The sequence below is a fragment of the Protomyctophum bolini genome (genome assembly GCF_963924005.1).
Source record: "Protomyctophum bolini genome assembly, chromosome: 9".
In the NCBI taxonomy this organism is placed as follows: domain Eukaryota; kingdom Metazoa; phylum Chordata; class Actinopteri; order Myctophiformes; family Myctophidae; genus Protomyctophum; species Protomyctophum bolini.
In genome coordinates, this window is record NC_137870.1 from 6,703,555 (window position 1) to 6,726,500 (window position 22,946).

General features: G+C 45.9%; 2 protein-coding genes across 7 annotated transcripts in view; both read right to left on the bottom strand.

Annotated features, from left to right (window-relative positions):
• prkd2 (protein kinase D2) overlaps positions 1-8,607 on the bottom strand; it is a 73,029-nt gene extending 64,422 nt beyond the window's left edge. For 2 of the 3 annotated variants that reach the window (XM_080773027.1, XM_080773025.1), the window contains exon 1: positions 7,451-8,606. In XM_080773027.1, coding sequence (XP_080629153.1) covers positions 7,451-7,816 — 366 coding nt within the window. In that variant the 5' untranslated portion in view covers positions 7,817-8,606. Of the gene's footprint in view, positions 1-7,450 lie in introns of all 3 variants that reach the window. The other variant, XM_080773026.1, reaches the window with a different exon arrangement.
• Positions 8,608-16,466: 7,859 nt separating this feature from the next.
• strn4 (striatin, calmodulin binding protein 4) overlaps positions 16,467-22,946 on the bottom strand; it is a 78,680-nt gene continuing 72,200 nt past the window's right edge. For 2 of the 4 annotated variants that reach the window (XM_080773050.1, XM_080773048.1), the window contains exons 17-18: positions 21,464-21,668; positions 16,467-20,251 (exon numbers count right to left, since the gene is read on the bottom strand). In XM_080773050.1, the coding sequence (XP_080629176.1) occupies positions 21,499-21,668 (170 nt within the window). In that variant the 3' untranslated portion in view covers positions 16,467-20,251; positions 21,464-21,498. Of the gene's footprint in view, positions 20,252-20,600; positions 20,619-21,463; positions 21,669-22,946 lie in introns of all 4 variants that reach the window. The other 2 variants (XR_013964668.1, XM_080773049.1) reach the window with 2 other exon arrangements.

Genomic DNA, 22,946 nt, shown 5'->3' on the forward strand with positions numbered 1-22,946 from the left:
AAAAATCTTCTCTTAGCCGGGGGTCCCTGCATGGTATGTCTTTTCAATGGGGGTCCGCCTGGGCTAATTAGTATCAATTGGTACTATTGGGGGTATACTTGACGTGAAAAGGTTCGGGAACCACTGCTGTTGTGGCTGATAATAATTTACCAATAAATTACTCATGCCGGCAGGCTAAACCTGGGAGCTGAAACAAACTGTAATGACGCGCGACAAAACAATGATAAAATGATTCATATCCAAACAAGCTCAAAGTTTTAAACGTTTATATAGCTCAGTGCACAAAATATTACAATACAATAAATAAATATATATATATGTAATAAATATGTGCAAAGAATCCAATAAATAACAATCAAAACAGTGAGCAAACAGAACGTGAATGAATCAAACTATAAAGTATATTGTGCGGTCAACAAAGTGCATCCTCCCAGCTCACCCTGCCGCCTCCAAGTTCAAACAGCCTTAGGAGTGAGCTGGTTCAGACACCCGTATTTGCTGACTACCAAGGGCCACCCACAGAGACGCTCCCACCAATAACGGAACGCCAATGCGGTGCCCACACCCATCACCAACCAAGTGACAACCACTGTAGCTAAGCACTCTTTGGCTCCTACAAGTTAATTTGAGCAAGACAGAGGACGAGGGAAGGCCACGGGGAGGAGGAGGTACAGTAGGTGGAAGAGGAAACAGATGCCATTATCCCTCGTTATCCAGGCTGGGACAATAGACGGCTGACATGACCACACGGGAGAGGAGGAAAGGAAAGAGGTTCAAAGAAAAGCAGGGCAGGTTTTCAACCCTTTTCAACGTCACCACCGGCCATTATTTATTGGGCATCTGAGCCACAGACGGACCACCAATGTTTTGATGAGATTTAGCCTCTCAGACCCTCATACTATTATTATTATTATTATATTGTATTATAATTTGTTGTCGTACATTAACATTTCTGTCCACAATTCCATGCTGTATTGATGTGGTACCATATAGGAGAGATAACAGGCAAACTAACGTTGATCATTATATTATTCTACATTTTCCAATTGTGTTAGACGTCTTGTCTTGCAAATCAAGTAATGCAGATGTTTAACAATAGTTTTAACTCTTGAGAGTGTAAAGGTAAACCAAATGGACCCTTTTAAATAACGGTGAGAAAGAGTTAACGATGTATAAGGGTCCAGTGGGGAGTGGGGAGGGGGGACCACCTTGAAGGATGGAAGCAGCTCAAGGACCACTTGTGGTCCCCGGACCTCTGGTTAATCCATTCTGGCCGGGAACCCCTTTTGGTGTTTTAACTAAAGCATTATGTTATACTTTATAGCTATTGAAAAATAGCAGATCTACAAGCTCGGAGTGGCGCGCTATACGAGCTTGTAGGTCTGCTATTTCTTTTTAAATCGTGAAAATGTGGCACAAATCTTTGAATATATATTCTTTCAGAAGACTTTTTTTTTCGACGTCAGGCCTAAATGGGTTGAACCACTTGGTTAGTTAAAGGATCAATTGGTCTAAAGAACGAGTTGCCTGAAATGTTCCGTTGACTTAACAGCAAAGCAAAATATTAAAAAAAAACAAGTGATGAACAAAATAATGACAGAATGAATCAGAGATGCTTCATGGCGGAGACGAACGGAGATAGAAAGACTATAAGCTTCTGAGCACACGTTTTGGGGGATAACCAGAGCATTTGGGGGATAACCAGAGCATTTTGGGGGATAACCAGAGCATTTGGGGGATAACCAGAGCATTTGGGGGGATAACCAGAGCATTTGGGGGATAACCAGAGCATTTTGGGGGATAACCAGAGCATTTGGGGGATAACCAGAGCATTTTGGGGGATAACCAGAGCATTTGGGGGATAACCAGAGCATTTTGGGGGATAACCAGAGCATTTTGGGGGATAACCAGAGCATTTGGGGGATAACCAGAGCATTTGGGGGATAACCAGAGCATTTGCCTGCATGTTATAGGTGCAAAAAGCTGGGGCTGAACCCAACATAATTTAGTTCAGTGCCGGTTGCTGGGAGAGAGAGAGAGAGAGAGAGAGAGAGAGAGAGAGAGAGCTCTGAATGGAAAACTGTGTGAGTGGAACACAAGGATGGAGCCTGGTGAATAAACACCATGGGTGACTCACCCTGCTCTGGGACAGGAGGGAGGAGGGGAGGAGGGGACTCACCCTGCTCTGGGACAGGAGTGAGGAGGAGGGGAGGAGGGACTCACCCTGCTCTGGGACAGGAGGGGGGAGGGGGGGAGGGGGGGGGGGGGGACTCACCCTGCTCTGGGACAGGAGGGAGGAGGGGAGGAGGGACTCACCCTGCTCTGGGACAGGAGGGAGGAGGGACTCACCCTTCTCTGGGACAGGAGGGGGGAGGGGGGAGGGGACTCACCCTGCTCTGGGACAGGAGGGGGGAGGGGAGGGGGGGGGAGGACTCACCCTTCTCTGGGACAGGAGTGAGGGGGGAGGAGGGGGGAGGACTCACCCTTCTCTGGGACAGGAGTGAGGGGGGAGGAGGGGGGAGGACTCACCCTTCTCTGGGACAGGAGTGAGGGGGAGGAGGGGGGAGGACTCACCCTTCTCTGGGACAGGAGGGGGGGGGGGGGGGGGGGACTCACCCTTCTCTGGGACAGGAGTGACGAGGGGAGGGGGGGGGGAGGAATGGTGACAAGTAACACATGCCAAACTGCATAAACTTCCCCTGATGCGCACACACGTGCACGCACGCACGCACACACACACACACACACACACACAATACAACTCATACAGTACGATGCCAAGCTACGAGTTCAATAAACTTTTGGACAATATACCCATAATTTGTTTTAGTCAGGCCGTGTGAGAGTGTGTGTGTGTATACGTGCGTCTATTTGTGGTGTGAGTATGTGAGAGAGAGAGAGAGAGAGAGAGAGAGAGAGAGAGAGAGAGAGAGAGAGAGAATGGTGTGTGCGTGCATGAGAGCATGCTTTGAGATTAACCCTTTACATTTAGTTGACCATCAACTCCATCAACATCAGTGGTTCCCACTATTCAGCCCGCGGACCCCCATTTGTAAAGATATGCCAGGGACCCCCATTTGTAAAGATATGCCAGGGACCCCCATTTGTAAAGATATGCCAGGGACCCCCATTTGTAAAGATATGCCAGGGACCCCCATTTGTAAAGATATGCCCCCATAAGAGAAGATTGTTTTACGTGATTCTCAACCCGTTCAATTTCAAGGACCCCCAGTTTGACATGCATTAGTCAACGCATTTCTATATCCAGTGTTGGGGAAGTTACTTTGAAAGCGTAGCTTGTAAAGCTACAAGTAGCTCACCATGGCAGTAGCTTGATCAAGCTACATAGCTACCCCTGGAGAAATGTAGCTTGTAAAGCTACAGCTACATGGAAAAAGTAGCTCAGCTACTTTATATTTTTCAGCGTTAAATTGAGAATGTACATGCGGTGCATATGAAACAAAATATAATATCCTACAAAAAAGTCACATGCCACGATGCCAGCTGAAATATGCCTCTCAACAGTTTTATTAAAAAAAATAAAAAAAATAAAAAAGACTTAGAGACTTACACAAATAAAAGAGGATCTGTTGAGGATACTGTGTGTTATACATGGCATTTAATCGTCAATGTTAACACATCTTAACTGTAAAAAAAGAGACCCTTGTATAATGAGAACTACACCTACATTATAACTAAACAACTGTTACATGATGACATTTGATCGTCAACATTTGAAGACCCCTGTTCTAGACAGATTTTCCCCCATTAAAGAAAGGATAAAACAAACCAATTGTTGAGAATGTTATTAAAACGGGCATAGTCTTTACAGTCACACAAATAAAAGAGGATCTGTTGAGGATACTGTGTGTTTAAATGGCATTTGATCGTCAATGTTAACACATCTTAACTGTGAAAATAATAATAAAGGTCTCTTGATAGCCACACCTATAAATAAATCTTAACTTAACACAACCTAAACTGTAACTTAACTGTAAAAGAAAGTTGGGCCTATATTTTTTTATATGCCAGGGCAGAACCGTTTGTTGACGCGACACATGAGCAGTCTCTCAAAGTTCTTATCGGATAAGCGGTTGCGTTTGGCACTGAAAATGTCCTTGCCAACACTGAAAAGCCGCTCACATGCGGCACTGGATGGGACACCACTGTTGAACTTGTGGTGTTCTAGTGGGGGGGTTGTTCTAGTACAAGCATTAACACAGCAACCAATGGTCAAAATGAATATATTTATTTCATGTTATTGCCCAAAATTGTAGCTTGTAACTTGAGTAGCTAAGCTACCAAAAATTACCCAAAAAGTAGCTGAGCTACTTGACGAGGTACACCAATATGAATGTAGCTAAGCTACCACAAGCTACAGCAAAATGTAGCTAAGCTACGTAGCTCAGCTACATGTAGCTTAATACTCCCCAACACTGTCTATATCTCTGGGACCCCCAATTTATATTGTAAAATCAATGTTAATTTAACTCCGAGTGTACAAATGGAACGGCTCCATTTGGTTCCATTTGTACACTCTCAGAGTTACAGACCCATAAGGGCCCATTTGGGTCCAAGCTAATCATTTAGCTGTTTATGCGAAGAAAAACAAAAAAATGAATAAAAGAAACTGGCGATTATCTCAAATATACTTGCTGATTAGGTGATTATGTAATTATTGTACGAGGCCTGTACTGTACAGTATGTGCAGTAGACTTACTAGACTAGATCACCATTCATCACCCCACGAGAGGAACTCAACATGTTGAGGGAAGTTAGTTATAATCCTGTTTGCAACAACAGCTGAAAGAGATCAGCTCGACTGATCTGATCTAAGGTACTGTACTTACTGTAACTGACGTGTAACCTGGCTTAAGAATCTGAAGAATTGTATTTTCCTCCACTTCTTTGGTAGCCTGGGTAATAAGCCAGACTCATATCACACTGTATGTCACAGGCAAAAAAATGTTGTTGCCAACAATGCCAACCACAGATTTGTGTCTGGCTTATTAGCCATGCAGGCTAATACTTCTTTGACATACCACACCACAGGGACAACGCTAAAACCGTCTCGACCACTTTGGTGTGGTTTAATAGGGCATGATTAGAGTGACTCATAAGAGGATCAGTCTCTAAATGTATGAATTTGCGGCACTATCTAGAAATCTAGCCATCGGGTGAATTGTACAGAAAGAAAACAGTACAGTACAGTACAGTAACAGTATATATATATATATATATATATATATATATATATATATATATATATATCCTATGATATTTAGTTGCGTGCACACACACACACACACACACACACACACACACACACACACACACACACACACACACACACACACACACACACACACACACACACACACACACACACACACACACACACACACACACACACAGGTAGGACTAGGGTGGTGTTTCCTTGCAGAGCTTTATAAAGCAGCTCTGCTTATCCTCCTCAGGCTCCAGGACCCATGCATGGAAATCTGTTAATCTAATCATTTTAGTGGCTAATTGGCTGGCAAAAAAAACCAACCCGCAAAGCGCCTGCTGACTCAAACAGCCACATGACCTGCAGCCATGGGATAAAATAAAACACTGCCGGATTGCCGTGAAGGAAATTGCAATTACATACATATTTATTTGGGAGGGGAAACAAAGCTTGGACAGGTAAATGGAAATAATGGGTTGTTGTCGGGGATTGTGATCAGTGCTGGGAACATGTATTCAAGTACTGTACCTAGAAGTACAGTTTTGAGGTACTTTTACTTTACTGGAGTATTTTCAATCTTTAATACTTTGAATCCTTTTCCCATTTTTCTCAATTAAAGCCACTACAGGCTACAAGAGCTTTTATTGTTATTCTTCCGGTTTGAGGGAAAAGGGAAGTCCCGGATGAGTCTACCTGCCTGATGACTACAAAACAATGACTACAACATGATGTAACGACATCATCCTGATGACTACAAAACAATGACTACAACATGATGTAACGACATCATCCTGATGACTACAAAACGACACTACAACATGACGTATCGATATCATCCTGATGACTACAAAACAATGACTACAACATGATGTAACGACATCATCCTGATGACTACAAAACAATGACTACAACATGATGTAACGACATCATCCTGATGACTACAAAACAATGACTACAACATGACGTATCGATATCATCCTGATGACTACAAAACAATGACTACAGCATGACGTAACGATATCATCCTGATGACTACAAAACAATGACTACAACATGACGTATCGACATCATCCTGATGACTACAAAACAAGACTACAACATGACGTAACGATATCATCCCGATGACTACAAAACAATGACTACAACATGACGTAGCGATATCATCCTGATGACTACAAAACAATGACTACAACATGACGTAGCGATATCATCCTGATGACTACAAAACAACATTACAACATGACGTAACGATATCATCCTGATGACTACAAAACAATGACTACAACATGACGTAGCGATATCATCCACCCCCGAGCGGTTCACACACACCAGGCTTTCCTCCGAGGTGGAAAGCCGGCCTGGTGACGCGGAGGTTAGGGCAGAGTTAGTCTGACGACTCCTTTCCTCCCCATCAGCCCCCATGTGGTCCACAGAGTTGTGATTACAGCACCAGTAAAATGAACAATTCTGATTATAATGAAACTGCATGGGCAAATCAATTCTAATAATGATGATAATAACAATAATAGGTATTTAAAACAAATACAATACATGTACATGCTTCCATTTTGTACATGAGAACTTGAAAAAGGTAAAAGTTTGATCACCGCTATAGTGTACACTAAATGGAACAGAGCCTTAATTAGTATCATCAGTAACACCTGACTGTATGAGAAGGAAGTGTGGAAGAGGCCCGGGTGTAGGAGCTTAAACTGGACCGCAGCAATTACCGGTAAGTAAGCCCATTTTATGATTTCTAGTCTTTAAATTGCATGTTTTGAGGCATTTGTGCAGCTAAACAACCATGTTAAGAACTCCTAAAGAGCCTCCTCTCTCACATAAAGCACACATCTGATCTGTTCTCCCATGTTGTGTGAGCAGACAGCATTCATTTCAGACATAAGGAGACATTAAGATGTGGCATTTAAAAAAAAGACTAATTGAACAGAACACACTGTTCCAATTAATCCAACTGTGTGAGAATGAAACCATGGTGATTCATAATAATAATAGGGCTAAACGGGGCTGGAGGACACTTTAAATAAAAGCAGTCCTTCTCAAAGTGGGCTCCGGTCCGGTGACCCGCAGGGTTCCATGACGGGGTTTCACATGGACCGTTTCACAGGGGCTGTGTAACTCTTGAGTGTACAAATGGATCGCATTGCATAGAAACAAGTGGTTTAAACACGTGTGAGTGTGTGTGTGTGTGTGTGTGACACCTACCTTGGTGTCCACGATGGAGCAGGCGATCTGTTTGACGTAGGCCAGGTCAGCGCTCTGGGGCAGCAGGACGGACTCCCTGGTCAGGCCGATCTGGATGATGAAGGAGACCCCGGTCAGGGCGGTGGTGCAGGGGTTCACGGGGACCATGCATCCGGGGCCCCCCGGGGGCCCCATGAAGCCCACGTCCACGTGAGGAAACAAGTGGGCGGTGGGGGTAGGAGGCATGGACATGGGAGTCCCGCTGCCGCCGCCGCCGTGGGGCATCACCACCACCACCGAGCCCGGGGGAGAGGGCCCCCCCCCGGGTGGGAAGAACACCTGGGACAAGGGCCCCCCCGAGGGCATGCAGGGGCTGGCGTTGGCCATGGAGGGTTCCGGTCTTCTATAGCCCCCCCCCCACAGGAACTGGAGTTAGCTCACTGCCGGGGCACGCTCGCTGTCAGGTACACACACACACACACACACACACACACACACACACACACCAGTGCAAAGTCTGGAGTCCAAAACAAGACCTGCACACATACACAACTTCTCTCAGTGAGCAAGAGAAGAGAGTATAAGGGTGTGGACAGGTTGTATGTCCAGACACACACACACACACACACACACACACACACACACACACACACACACACACACACACACAAGCACAAGCACAAGCCCACAGGCAAGGAGTCCGGATTCCTCTGTATGTCCTGTATATGTTCTTCACCCCCTCCTGGAAGCCAACAGATCTTACAATCCAGGAGGCAGTGACTGCTGTGTTCCTCTCTCCCTCTTCTTGTCACACTTGTGCCGTAGTCATTGCCCCGGCGCGGCACAGCACGGCACGAGCAATGTGTGTGTGAACGACTCCTGAGGGCAGTGAGACAGACTGTGGGGAAAGGAAGAAGGAAAGGAAAGCAGCCCGCCTCCTCCTGCTTCCCTCCTGCACCCACCTCCTCTTGTCCAGAGAGAGAGAGAGAGAGAGTTGAAACTTTCTCAGCCAGAAGCAGAGAGAGAGAAAACAAACAAAAACAATGTGCCACCTAAACTTCTGTTGTTGTCCTCCTCCTCCTCCTCCTATTCCTCCTCCTCCTCCAGCCCCACAGACAGACAACGTTACAAGATGGCCTCCCTTTGAGCAGGAAACTGTGAGAATGAAGGCGTGCTAGAGAGAGAGAGAGAGAGACTGCAGTTGTTTTCTTTTCAACGTATCTCCTCCAGCCCTGTTTCAGTTTCAGCCCCAGATCAGTGTATTCTGTAGGAAAGAGAGGCAGAGCTGTGTGTGTGTGTGTGTGTGAGAGAGAGGACCTCCCCCTCCGCCCTCATGCTCTCTCATCTGTGAACTTGCCAAAGAGGAAGTGAAGTGAGTGACACGGTTCGCCGTCCAATAGAATGACACAACAAGTCATTCCTCCAACAAGCAACAGGAAAGGGTTCGGTGATGTCATGGGACACTCCCCTCCACCATGCACCTCTCCTAAACTAATCCCTCCTCCCCTTCCTCTCTCTCTCTCTCTCTCTCTCCCTCTCTCTCTCTCTGCTTTATGCTGGGGTAATTTGGCATGTTTACCCACCCTCCTCTGTAACAGTGAGTCAGGCTCTTCTTACATTGCCTGCCCTGAGGCCTCCTAAGGGCCCACACCTCCACACTCAGAAATCTCTCTGGTCTGTGTCTCAGATTCCATCACACATAATTCCACATGCGCGCGCGTGCACACACACACACACACACACACACACACACACACACACACACACACACACACACACACACACACACACACAAGCATAAGAATTTCACATAGTGGAATACCAACCTCAAAAAGTAGCCTCTGCCGTAAAATCCGGTGAGACAGTATTGGTCTCCGTCTGGTGTTTATAAAAATAGCAGATCTACAAGCGCGTAGTGTTGTAGATTCATATATATATATATTGAAACACACCGGACACAGGGCTGCCTTGTAGTCTTTACTCGTTCGGTATCTGAATCAACTCACAGTACATTGCATGTAATCACCTCCACTTAATCACATATGACCCACCTGTGTATAACATCCTGGTACCCTATGCAATACAAGTGGCTGAACACTACAGGGACCCCCTAGAATCCCCTCAAGGACCCCTGCAGATCCTCAGAACCCAACTTTGGCTCCTTTTCAAACCACCAAGGTGTTGAACCAGTCCGGTTCTTTTTATCCCCCCGCCTAAATATTGAACCAGTTCAGAGTGGCTTCCACCGAAAAATGAAAACCAACCATGGTTATATACCGTGAAAGGTTACCGTGAAAGGTTCCAAGAATGTAGAAGTTAACGCAACCAGTTCTAGGAACTAAAGTTCTTTTGGTGTAAAAAACAAAACAAAAAGAAAGGGGGCCATTGAGAACCATGAATGTCTTTCTGTCCATCAAAATGTTCCACCTTTTTTCCTCAAGCAGACACGCCTCTCCTGGGTTACAGAATAGGCGCCACACCTACATACTGTTTAAGTCTATTCATGCCGTCTCGGTGAGAAAGGCTGCTGCAGGGATTGGGGAACTCCGCTTTAACAGCGTTGGACAGAGGGAGTGGATATGGCTCCAGGCTGCTGGGTTGTATATACGACACGTTTTAACAGTGGCACTCACATGTTTATACTTCAAGTAAAAGTACCAATACAATATAGAAATACTCTGTTACACATTAACCCATTCCAGGAGGGAACCAAATTTTGGCGTTATAGAACCCTTCTGGACAGTATGTACGTACAGTATTCAAACATTCAAAAAATATCTGATGCTGGTATATAAATATTTGAAGTTTCTCCTGACAACTTATATAGGTCAGGTTTTCTCAAGGCATTTTTAGAATCGGCCTCAGTCCAAAAATGGGTTAAAGTTCTTGTATTCACATTTTTGCTTGAGTAAAAGTACAAAAGGTATTGGCATTAAATAGTAGCCTACTTAAAGTACAAAATAAAAGATATAGTCATTACGCGGAAAGTCCCATTTCAGTTTTAAACATGTATAACAATCTTTTGAAAAGATCTACAAGCTCACATGTTCGCAGAGTGACTCGTTGTGAGCTTGTATAGATCGGCTGAGGTATGTTTGGTTTTAATAATCCAATTAAGTAATCTGTAAAGTAACTAGTAAAGCTATATCAGATGATTGTAGTGGAGTAAAAAGTACAATATTTACCTCTGAGATGGAGTAGAAGTATAAAGTATACTTACCTGAGTTTTCTGAAAAACGCATGTTGCTACTGTATGTCAGTCTTTCTCAAACATTTCCATGTCCCAAAAATATAATTATGTGATTGGCCGCCGACCCCCCATCTCAGAATATGTTGTTCCAGGGACCGCCCAGAAGGAAAGATCTGAGTTAAAAATGTTCGCTCTGAAAGAATATATATTCAAAGACTACATTATCAAGATATTCTAAAAAAAAAAGAGCAGATCTACAAGCTCGTAGCGTGGCACTCGGTGCATATTAACTGTATATATATATGTTTGGGTGTGAGAGTAAAGTACAGTATAATTACAGTAGGGGGAGCCCCTGCACAACATATTTTCAGATGAGGGTCGTTGGCCAATTACATATAATTTTGGGCGTCCATGACATGAAATATTGAGAACCACTGATGCAGAAACATGAGGTTTTTCAGAAAACTGTCAGGATTTAGAAGACATTTACAAAAATGTCCACGTCAGGCCTAAATGGGTAGTTTCACCAGTGTGTAACTTACTATTCCATTAAGGCATTTCTACATTTCCTCATCAGTATCCTCCATGTTTTGGAAGGAGAGAGAGAGAGAGAGAGAGATGCAACTGATAACTGTGTCGATTTCGTCAACTAAAACTAAGACTAAGAAATGTTCGTCGACTACCTTTTTCCACTGACGAAAACTAAATGTAAACATACATACAAACTACGCTATGATGACTAAAACTAAAGACTAAATATACGGACAATTTCGTCAACAAATAAAAACTAGACTAAAATGTTAAGAAGGCACCAATGGATCGAGTATACCGGTAAGTCATTTTACAATTAGTTGCATGCTGAAAATAGCCGATCTACAAGCCCACAACGCGTTGCGTTGTGGGCTTGTAGATCGGCTATTTTCAGCAAGTGAAAATACGTCGGCATCAAGGCCCGCCGAAACACATTATCGACTAAATCAACTGTAGTCGATCATTCTAGTCGACTAAAACTATTATATTTAGTCGACTAAAACTAAAACAATCCAGGTGACTAAAACTAAATGAAAACAATTCAAGAGACTATGGCTAAAACTACAACCGACAAACACTGACTGATGAGAGTACAAATCGTGCATTAAAAAAATAAATAAAAAAAAGAACACACGCACACCACAGGCTTGTTCACTGTACAAAAATCCTTCTTCATTTTTGCGTGTGTTTTTCTCCTTTTAATAATGACATACAGCAGGGGGACCCGTAGAGTAAACAAAGAAAGGGGAACTGTCATTTGATACAAGCTAGAATGAAGTCCAAAAAAATATATATAATAATAAAACAAAAACTAATAAAAAGCAGGTCTCTTATCCCTTGAAGTTTAGAGGAAATATTTGAATACAGCTTAATATGATGTACAAAATATCACACAGTGATAAGTTGCTATTAAAAAAATAAAAACACAAAGAAATGAGTCCTTTATCTTGGCCTCCGACTGGTTACTTTTGTCTTTTTTTTTTTTTTTTACTCATTTTCTTAACTTTTTCAGGTTTTTTTTAATTGTTTTTTCTTTTTTTTTTACAAGTTATAGTTTTCCATTGTCAATCACAAGCAGTTTCTATGCCTAGCAAGGAAGAATGGTTCACTTATGATACTACAGTATTCTTACATTTTAATAATAATAATCATAACCATAATTCAGAATCAAAGAAAAACAAACAGAACATGAAAATGATGGACATTTACAGCACAACATGGCCTATCCAGTCTCTTCTTTTACAGCCTATTTTCTCACTTCTTCTTTTTAGTGTCATTGATTTGTCTATTCTCAGAAAGGGAACATAGTTTTATATATATATATATTTGAAAAAAACATCAATTAATTTGCAGTAAATCAAAGTGAAAATAAAAGTGAGCCACATACAGCCCATCCCAGATACTTTAAGGTATTCTATTAACACCAGATAAGAAATACCTGCGAAACGTTTCTTGACACCCCGTTTTCTAAGGCCTGCTTTCTACGTGGTCGCGTGCCGCCATGTGTCTCGCACGTGAACGAGACCAGTGGATTTCAACCGGTGGTCCTTGAGGGGGTTCCAGGTGGTCCCCAGCTAAATGATGGGAGAGTTGGTAACCAAATGGACCCTTATAGATATTTAACTCTTGAGAGCTTAACCCATTTTGGGCGGGAACCCCTTTTGGTGTTCATGTTATGCTTTAGCTATTGAAAAATAGCAGATCTACAAGCTCATAGCGCGCCACCGAGTGGCGCGCTACGAGCTTGTAGGTCTGCTATTTTTGAAAAATCGAAGAACGACTGACATAGAAACATGGCTTTTTCAGAAAACTGTCAGGATGTAGAAGACATTTTTAGATCTGATCTCAGGTCAGAATGGGTTAAAATGAAACCAAATGGACGCGTACAGGTCCATTTGGTTTCATTTTACGCTCCCAAGAGTTACATTATTGTTAAACATCTACACAATTCGGAGAATGTAGAATTGTTATTTTGATAAACGATTGCCAAAAGCATGCATGATGGAATTGTAGAGAAGAAAAATAAATCGTATCAAACGACAACCAAATATTCTTTAGTTTTGGGTCTGAGAGGTGGTTCCGTGGCTCACGGTGGTTCCGTGGCTCAAATGCTGAATAAATAAATGGACCTTGAAATGAAAAGGGTTGAAAACCACTGAATTAGCCAGATCCTCAGGCTCTGAAAACCACTGAATTAGCCAGATCCACAGGCTCTGAAAACCACTGAATTAGCCAGATCCTCAGGCTCTGAAAACCACTGAATTAGCCAGATCCACAGGCTCTGAAAACCACTGAATTAGCCCAGATCCACCGGCTCTGAAAACCACTGAATTAGCCAGGTCCGCAGTCTCCCAGGGACTGTGGTTCTGTCTAAACTGTTGTTCAAAGACAGGACGTTGCGACCATGCAGAAATCAGGCGCGACAATAATGACTTAATGTCTTTACCATCAATGAGATCTCGCCCCAACTTAAATAATCAGAATCCCATCTATTACTAAATGTAGTGCAACATAATAGCCAAGACAGTATAGGCTACTTTTACTGTAAGTATCATAACAGCATATATAGCGTTTGATGACAAAGCTAAAATATGTGGAACTGTATTGGATCCGGTGTAAGATTGTGTACTGTGTATACTATTACTCCCACCCTGCTTTGAGGAGAACAAAACTTAACAAAAACAAAACGTGAAAGTTAAACTGACAAGAGAACACCACTAGTGTCCCAATAAGGAGGGAGAGGGTTCGCTCTCTGGGCTGCTTTGGAAACCTTTAACCTTAACCCTGTGGCCTTGTATTGATTGATGAGAGGTTAAACGTTGCTCCTTGGCTATAACTGATCCAATTCATGCGACCGATCGGAGCTCTGGACTGTATTTAGATCAACCGTTACGGGGTGGCGTGTTGTACCTCTACAAGCTCACTCAGACTAATATTCCACCGGTTGCTTCAGTTCTTTGTGGTTCTTATAGTCCACGAGCCTGAGCTCAAAAAGTGGAACGTTAATTATGAATTGAGTGTAGCAAAACCACACCTATATTAGATTGGTATCGCCATGAAACTTCCCCAGTTGAGTACTTTACACAAAGACAATGCTTTATTGTATTACAAATTAAAAAAAATATATATATATATGCAAATGAGGCATTATATAGGAAAATATGCAAAAAATAGAAAATATGAAAAAGCTACTACTGTGGAAGGGTTATAATATATTAATTTACTTATATTGATCCTATAAACAATTTCATATAGGTGTAGTTTTTTTTTTTTGTCCACTCAATTCATAATTAATGTTCCAATTTTGGACGTACATCGTTACCAGGGAGGAGGGTGAGACACATCAGTGTCAGGGAGGAGGGTGAGACACATCAGTGTCAGGGAGGAGGGTGAGACACATCAGTGTCAGGGAGGAGGGTGAGACACCATCTGTGTCAGGGAGGAGGGTGAGACAACATCAGTGTCAGGGAGGAGGGTGAGACACATCGGTGTCAGGGAGGAGGGTGAGACACCATCTGTGTCAGGGAGGAGGGTGAGACAACATCTGTGTCAGGGAGGAGGGTGAGACACATCGGTGTCAGGGAGGAGGGTGAGACACCATCTGTGTCAGGGAGGAGGGTGAGACAACATCTGTGTCAGGGAGGAGGGTGAGACACCATCTGTGTCAGGGAGGAGGGTGAGACAACATCGGTGTCAGGGAGGAGGGTGAGACACATCGGTGTCAGGGAGGAGGGTGAGACACATCAGTGTCAGGGAGGAGGGTGAGACACCATCTGTGTCAGGGAGGAGGGTGAGACAACATCGGTGTCAGGGAGGAGGGTGAGACACATCGGTGTCAGGGAGGAGGGTGAGACACATCAGTGTCAGGGAGGAGGGTGAGACACCATCTGTGTCAGGGAGGAGGGTGAGACAACATCGGTGTCAGGGAGGAGGGTGAGACAACATCTGTGTCAGGGAGGAGGGTGAGACAACATCGGTGTCAGGGAGGAGGGTGAGACACATCGGTGTCAGGGAGGAGGGTGAGACACATCAGTGTCAGGGAGGAGGGTGAGACACATCGGTGTCAGGGAGGAGGGTGAGACACATCGGTGTCAGGGAGGAGGGTGAGACAACATCTGTGTCAGGGAGGAGGGTGAGACACATCGGTGTCAGGGAGGAGGGTGAGACACGGAGGGTGAGACACATCTGTGTCAGGGAGGAGGGTGAGACAACATCAGTGTCAGGGAGGAGGGTGAGACACATCTGTGTCAGGGAGGAGGGTGAGACAACATCAGTGTCAGGGAGGAGGGTGAGACACATCTGTGTCAGGGAGGAGGGTGAGACAACATCTGTGTCAGGGAGGAGGGTGAGACAACATCTGTGTCAGGGAGGAGGGTGAGACACATCGGTGTCAGGGAGGAGGGTGAGACACGGAGGGTGAGACACATCTGTGTCAGGGAGGAGGGTGAGACAACATCAGTGTCAGGGAGGAGGGTGAGACACATCTGTGTCAGGGAGGAGGGTGAGACAACATCAGTGTCAGGGAGGAGGGTGAGACACATCTGTGTCAGGGAGGAGGGTGAGACAACATCTGTGTCAGGGAGGAGGGTGAGACACATCGGTGTCAGGGAGGAGGGTGAGACACGGAGGGTGAGACACATCTGTGTCAGGGAGGAGGGTGAGACAACATCAGTGTCAGGGAGGAGGGTGAGACACATCTGTGTCAGGGAGGAGGGTGAGACAACATCAGTGTCAGGGAGGAGGGTGAGACACATCTGTGTCAGGGAGGAGGGTGAGACAACATCTGTGTCAGGGAGGAGGGTGAGACACATCTGTGTCAGGGAGGAGGGTGAGACAACATCTGTGTCAGGGAGGAGGGTGAGACAACATCAGTGTCAGGGAGGAGGGTGAGACACATCGGTGTCAGGGAGGAGGGTGAGACACATCGGTGTCAGGGAGGAGGGTGAGACAACATCTGTGTCAGGGAGGAGGGTGAGACACATCGGTGTCAGGGAGGAGGGTGAGACACATCGGTGTCAGGGAGGAGGGTGAGACAACATCTGTGTCAGGGAGGAGGGTGAGACACATCTGTGTCAGGGAGGAGGGTGAGACAACATCTGTGTCAGGGAGGAGGGTGAGACACATCGGTGTCAGGGAGGAGGGTGAGACAACATCGGTGTCAGGGAGGAGGGTGAGACACATCTGTGTCAGGGAGGAGGGTGAGACAACATCTGTGTCAGGGAGGAGGGTGAGACACATCGGTGTCAGGGAGGAGGGTGAGACAACATCGGTGTCAGGGAGGAGGGTGAGACACACCGGTGTCAGGGAGGAGGGTGAGACACATCGGTGTCAGGGAGGAGGGTGAGACACATCGGTGTCAGGGAGGAGGGTGAGACACACCGGTGTCAGGGAGGAGGGTGAGACAACATCGGTGTCAGGGAGGAGGGTGAGACACATCGGTGTCAGGGAGGAGGGTGAGACACACCGGTGTCAGGGAGGAGGGTGAGACACATCGGTGTCAGGGAGGAGGGTGAGACAAGTTACTGACTGAAATCATTGCTACTACTCCGTCTAGCCCAGTGGTCCGGGGACCACCGGTGGGCCTCGAGGGGGCTTCCAGCCAGGTGGTGGTGGTCCCCAGCTAAATGATGGAGTTGGTAACCAAGTGGACCCCTTATATAGATCTTAAGAGAGCGTAAAATGGAACCAAATGGACCCGTTTCATTTTACGCTGTTAAAAACAGCAGCATTCTTACTATTGGAACATGACAATGCTTCCTAGCTACCTCGGTGACTTAGTGTAAGTCGCTCTGGATTAAGAGCGTCTGCTAAATGCCTAAATTGTAAATTGTAGTGCATACTCTGTCTGAGTCATTTACTATATACTGTAGTGGTCCCCAAAGTGGACGTCCTTGAGGGAGTTCCAGGGGGTCCCCACTGCTAAATGATAGTCTGGGACCTGTAACTCTGAGAGTGTACAAATGGATTCCATTTGTACACACTCGGAGTTAAATGTACATTGATTTTACTATATATAAATTGGGGTCCCAGAGATAGAAATGCCATTAAATATGGGGTGGGGGGGGTCGTCTGTAGAGACTAATATGCATGTCAAACTGGGGGGTCCTTGACATTAAACTGGTTGAGAATCACTGCTAGAGCCGTAAAAGATATTCTCTTATGTGATGTCTGTGGCATCTTCTCAAATGGGGGGGGGGGGGGGTCTGCGGGCCAATTAGTGTCAATTTGGGGGTTAAAAAGGGGGTGAATTTATCGTGGGTTCTATTCTCTTGCCCTGGAGGCATCTCTCCCCATCCCCCCCCCCACCCACCCCTCAGCTCTTTTCACACAGGAAATATGACTGGTGGTTTCCGATGCACACCTCGCAACCACACAGGAAGCAAGTGGAACGTTGCCTCACAGCGTGAGCCATGGAGGAGATGGCCTCGTTATTTACTTCTCTTTTTAAGCCTGAATAAATTAAAAGGTTGGAGACAACAACGCCAAACAGGTTAGTAGTAGTAGCCAGCCACCGCCGCCGCCGCCGGTTCCTCAATGCGGATAAAATGAGGGCGAAGACGATCTGGACTGGTATCTCCAACTCTCATGTATAGTGTCTGACAATCAATTAGCCACCAGCGCTGAAATGATAACGGCTGACTCCGTGTACACACACACACACACACACACACACACACACACTCATCTCCGAAGAAATGAAACTCGGCACCACCCGTTGTTATTATGAAATGTACGTCGACTTGTATCTCAGTCATGAAATTATTTGATTATGAGGTGAATAATAAAATAAAATAAAAAAGCATTCAGTCTAATATGATCTATAGCTCAGTTGAGTGTGAAAAACATACTTGAGACACACACACACACACACACACATCCCTGATTCCGACTCAAGACTAACAAGGTCTTAGCACCGAGATTTGACTAGTGCATAACACACACACACACACACACACACACACACACACACACACACACACACACACACACACACACACACACACACACGGTAAAAAGTGCCAACTGCCAAAATCTTCAGCGTGTGCCGAGACTACAGAGTGACTTTCTACCATTCTAGTCCAGGAGAGTTTAGCTGTTCTCCTACGATAGCTACCGTGAGTCGTGAGTGAGTGGTTCTCAAACCTTTTTCATTTCAAGGACCCCCCATTATTGGACCCCTTCTTCTACGGGTCCATGTGGCTTCATTTTATATACTCTGTTTTATTTCCATCTGGAGAACCCCCTCAAGGACTCCTGAGAGAACCACTGTCCTATTGATTAATACTGCATGAGTGAATGGCAGTCTAAAGTTTACTAAAGTACTGAAACTAACAGTGCTTCCTCAATTAGTGGAGATTATGTTCCCCCGGCTCGCACCCACCGTTACATAGATACATACATACTGTACACACACACACACCCACAGTGGCACGCACACACACACACACACACACACACACAAGCAGACATATGAACCACACCAACTCTCCGAAACAGGAGACCGCACATTACACAAGACGTACAAATAGCGTGACTTAGTGTCCTGGCAATGAGGTTGAAATTAAAGCTATTTGTTGTTAGGTGACTGGCTAGTTTTTATGTCTCTCTCCACACCCAAAGCAACCCCCCCCCCCCCCCACGGGCTCTGCTACTTCCCCAGAATCCCCACATCCACTCCTCCGGGGTCTTTGGAATGAAAACAAATGGCTCTTCTCCGACTATGAGGGGGGGGGGGGGGGGGGGGGGGGTTAGCCCAGAACCTCCCATAACCTGTTTTAACTGTCCCATTGTGACCAGAACCACCCACTGACTGAAGGGGGAGGTACTGTACGTCCTAAGAAAAGAGAATCAAACTGAAAAAAAAAAATGCATACATTTTAAATGATGGGTTAGAACTCTGGGTTTAGTAACGACCTCCTGAGCAGGACCCCCAAAATGGGTTTCCGAGACCCTTAACCCATTTTGGCCCGGGAACCCCTTTTGGTGTTATGCGTTATGTTATGTTCTTTAGCTATTGAAAAATAACAGACCTACAAGCTCATAGCGAGCTTGTAGGTCTGCTATTTTTTGTTTGAAAAATCGAGGAACCACTGACATAGAAACATAGCTTTTTCAGAAAACTATCAGGATGTAGAAGACTTTTTTTTTAAATCTGATCTCAGGTCAGAATGGGTTTAACTGAAGCCAAGTGGTGGCCGTTGATATGGACACAAATCCAGAGAACCTGGGAATCAGGTTGTTTCACAGCAGGGCGTGGCATTGTTCTCCTCTGTCTGTGTGCAGCGGCTGGATGGATGGATGGATGGTCCGCCGCACGGCCCTCATGACCACACCGTCATCAGGCCATGATCCACAATCATGGTAGCGACAAAGTGAATGAAGCGTTGCGTCTACACAGTACTGTAGTGTATTTATTTTTTAAACTGAATAAATGTGTTATATAAAATTAAAATCTGCCCTGTGCGATTTGTGATTATGACGAAGTCCTAAAAAACAGGGGGGAAAAAATAATTGTTTGTTGTGACATGTTCCAATGTCAAAAAACCACAATGAAATCGTTAATCGCAATTATTGGTGTGACAATTAATCGCCGTCTGTAATCGTGACGATTATATGTGCGCTGTGCACGTGTGTGTGTGTGTGTGTGTGTGTGTGTGTGTACAAACGCACACACGGGGTCTCATTCTGCGTGAGTGTGAGCCGCTGCCTCCAAGCACACGACAAAACGCATTCAGTACACGTAAAACAACCGCTGGCAGGCCGGGGGGGGAGGGGGGGTGGAATGGAACGCGACTCATTGTAGTGTAGAAAAAAGTGTTAATCCCAGAACGTCAGAGAGTTGAAAACAGAGCAGCCCGAGGAAGGTTGAAGTTTAATATAAAAAAAGCGGTGTGATTAGTATCGCGTAGTATCGAGTCACTGAGGCATCATGGGAGGAGCCAATAGGAATCGAGAGAATTGGCATCCGTCCGTCCGTCCGTCCTGTGGTGGTGAACCCAGCCAGTGGGGGGACAGGACAACGTGTGTGTGTGTGTGTGTGCATGAGGTTTGTCCATTGAAGTCTTCAGTCTTTTGGCCGCCAATAGGATGGTTGTAGGACTCTGTGTAGTAAAAAAACAAAACAAAAAGGTAAATAACTACTGCTTTGGAGTCCTGAACATTTCTCTGAAGCAGTGGCTCTAAAAACACATCACATTTGATGCCAAGGACATCCCCACGTGAAATGTGGGACCGCCACATGAAAATATATTTGCGACCCGCGAGGGAGGAAATTTGGGTAAAAACGTGGTGTGTGTGTGTGTGTGCGTGTGTGTGTGTCTCACCAGAGCGGCGTGCGTGGTGTGTGTGTGTGTGTGTCTCACCAGAGCGGCGTGCGTGGTGTGTGTGTGTGTGTGTCTCACCAGAGCGGCGTGCGTGGTGTGTGTGTGTGTGTGTGTGTGTGTGTCTCACCAGAGCGGCGTGCGTGGTGTGTGTGTGTGTGTGTGTGTGTGTCTCACCAGAGCGGCGTGCGTGGTGTGTGTGTGTGTGTGTGTCTCACCAGAGCGGCGTGCGTGGTGTGTGTGTGTGTGTGTCTCACCAGAGCGGCGTGCGTGGTGTGTGTGTGTGTGTGTCTCACCAGAGCGGCGTGCGTGGTGTGTGTGTGTGTGTGTGTGTGTGTGTCTCACCAGAGCGGCGTGCGTGGTGTGTGTGTGTGTGTGTCTCACCAGAGCGGCGTGCGTGGTGTGTGTGTGTGTGTCTCACCAGAGCGGCGTGCGTGGTGTGTGTGTGTGTGTGTGTCTCACCAGAGCAGCGTGCGTGGTGTGTGTGTGTGTGTGTGTCTCACCAGAGCGGCGTGCGTGGTGTGTGTGTGTGTGTCTCACCAGAGCAGCGTGCGTGGTGTGTGTGTGTGTGTGTGTCTCACCAGAGCGGCGTGCGTGGTGTGTGTGTGTGTGTGTGTCTCACCAGAGCGGCGTGCGTGGTGTGTGTGTGTGTGTCTCACCAGAGCGGCGTGCGTGGTGTGTGTGCGTGTCTCACCAGAGCGGCGTGCGTGGTGTGTGTGTGTGTGTGTGTGTGTGTGTCTCACCAGAGCGGCGTGCGTGGTGTGTGTGTGTGTGTGTGTCTCACCAGAGCGGCGTGCGTGGTGTGTGTGTGTGTGTGCGTGTCTCACCAGAGCGGCGTGCGTGGTGTGTGTGTGTGTGTGTGTCTCACCAGAGCGGCGTGCGTGGTGTGTGTGTGTGTGTCTCACCAGAGCGGCGTGCGTGGTGTGTGTGTGTGTGTGTGTGTGTGTGTCTCACCAGAGCGGCGTGCGTGGTGTGTGTGTGTGTGTGTCTCACCAGAGCGGCGTGCGTGGTGTGTGTGTGTGTGTCGGTCAGACGAAGATCTTGGCGAGGGCGTCGGCGCCGGCGCTGGCGATGAAGGGCTGCGAGGCGTGGAACGCCACGTCGTGGATGGCCTCGTCGTGCTTCTTCCTGTGCGCCGTGATCTCCTGCACGCACGTCCTGTTGTCCAGCATCCACAGGCGCACCGAGCAGTCGTGGCCTGCAGGGGGGGGGCAAGAGAGAGAGAGTGAAGATGATGGGTCAGTAAAGAGATTAAAATAGGGTGCATTTTGCATCCCAAAACGCAGTTTATAGTTAACACATTTTGTACATAATACGTCCTGAAACGTCATAAGGATTGGAACCGAGAGGTGCCTTAGACGTCTGTGGACGTCCTAGCGACGTCCAAACGACGCGGGGCGAGATAATAATATTCAGAATAATTACTTTTTTTTTTTTTGGCATTTCGCTTTTCGCTTGCCGTATGCTAACGCTCTGTGAAACTATTAGCTTGTCATTGACTCCCATGTTAGCGCGGCGGAAAGAATGACTCGTATCTCCTGATCCAGGCCGCTCTCCGTGGTGATGAATGGATCGATATGCTGGCGCTGCGTTTCTGCTCCTCATCCGTCTCTCCCGCAAAATATGAACTCTTTTTGGAGCGTATATAAATATATTAAGATGATCGGAGATTGTGATGGCACTTTGTCAGTCAACTTTTTTAAGAAAGTATTTCCGGTTCATGGCTTTCAAAATAGAAGCGATCACTACTCTGGCGATTACTCTGGCGCAAGCAGCGCCTTTATTTTGATGCAGTTCCGGTACTAAATGTGTTAAGGGACGCAATAAAACAACGACCTCTGCATCCACGGGATGCACTACTGTACTGTTTTTTTTCTTTTTTCTAGTTTATTTTGCTAGCTTTAGTTATAATAATCATCTCTTCTTCTGTTTTCTACATGAATATAACCACATTATAACCATATCAAATGAAATGGGAGTTAAACTCACTCCAGAAGGGCCACTATAGTTCCACACTCACTCCAGAGGGGCCACTATAGTTCCACACTCACTCCAGAGGGGCCACTGTAGTTCCACACTCACTCCAGAGGGCCACTATAGTTCCACACTCACTCCAGAGGGGCCACTACACACTGCACACTGCAGCGAATAGTAAACCTAGCCTCAAAAATAATTGGGAAGAGACAGCAACAATTAGGCTGCATCTACAAGGAGGTACTTCGTAAAAAAGCTATCAAGATAGCAAACGACCTCCTCTCATCCACTCTGCAGGGAATTCGAACTACTTCCCTCTGGTAGACGGTACAAAGTACCAAGAGCTAACCGTAACATTTAAAAAAATTCTTTCATACCAAATGCCATTAAGGCACTAAATGATACCATGTCTCGCTAGTTTTGTTTGTTTTTTCCAATGTATCTGCCACTGTTGTCCTGCACTTTTTTGCCATGAGAAAATAATTGTGTTAAGTTTTGTTGC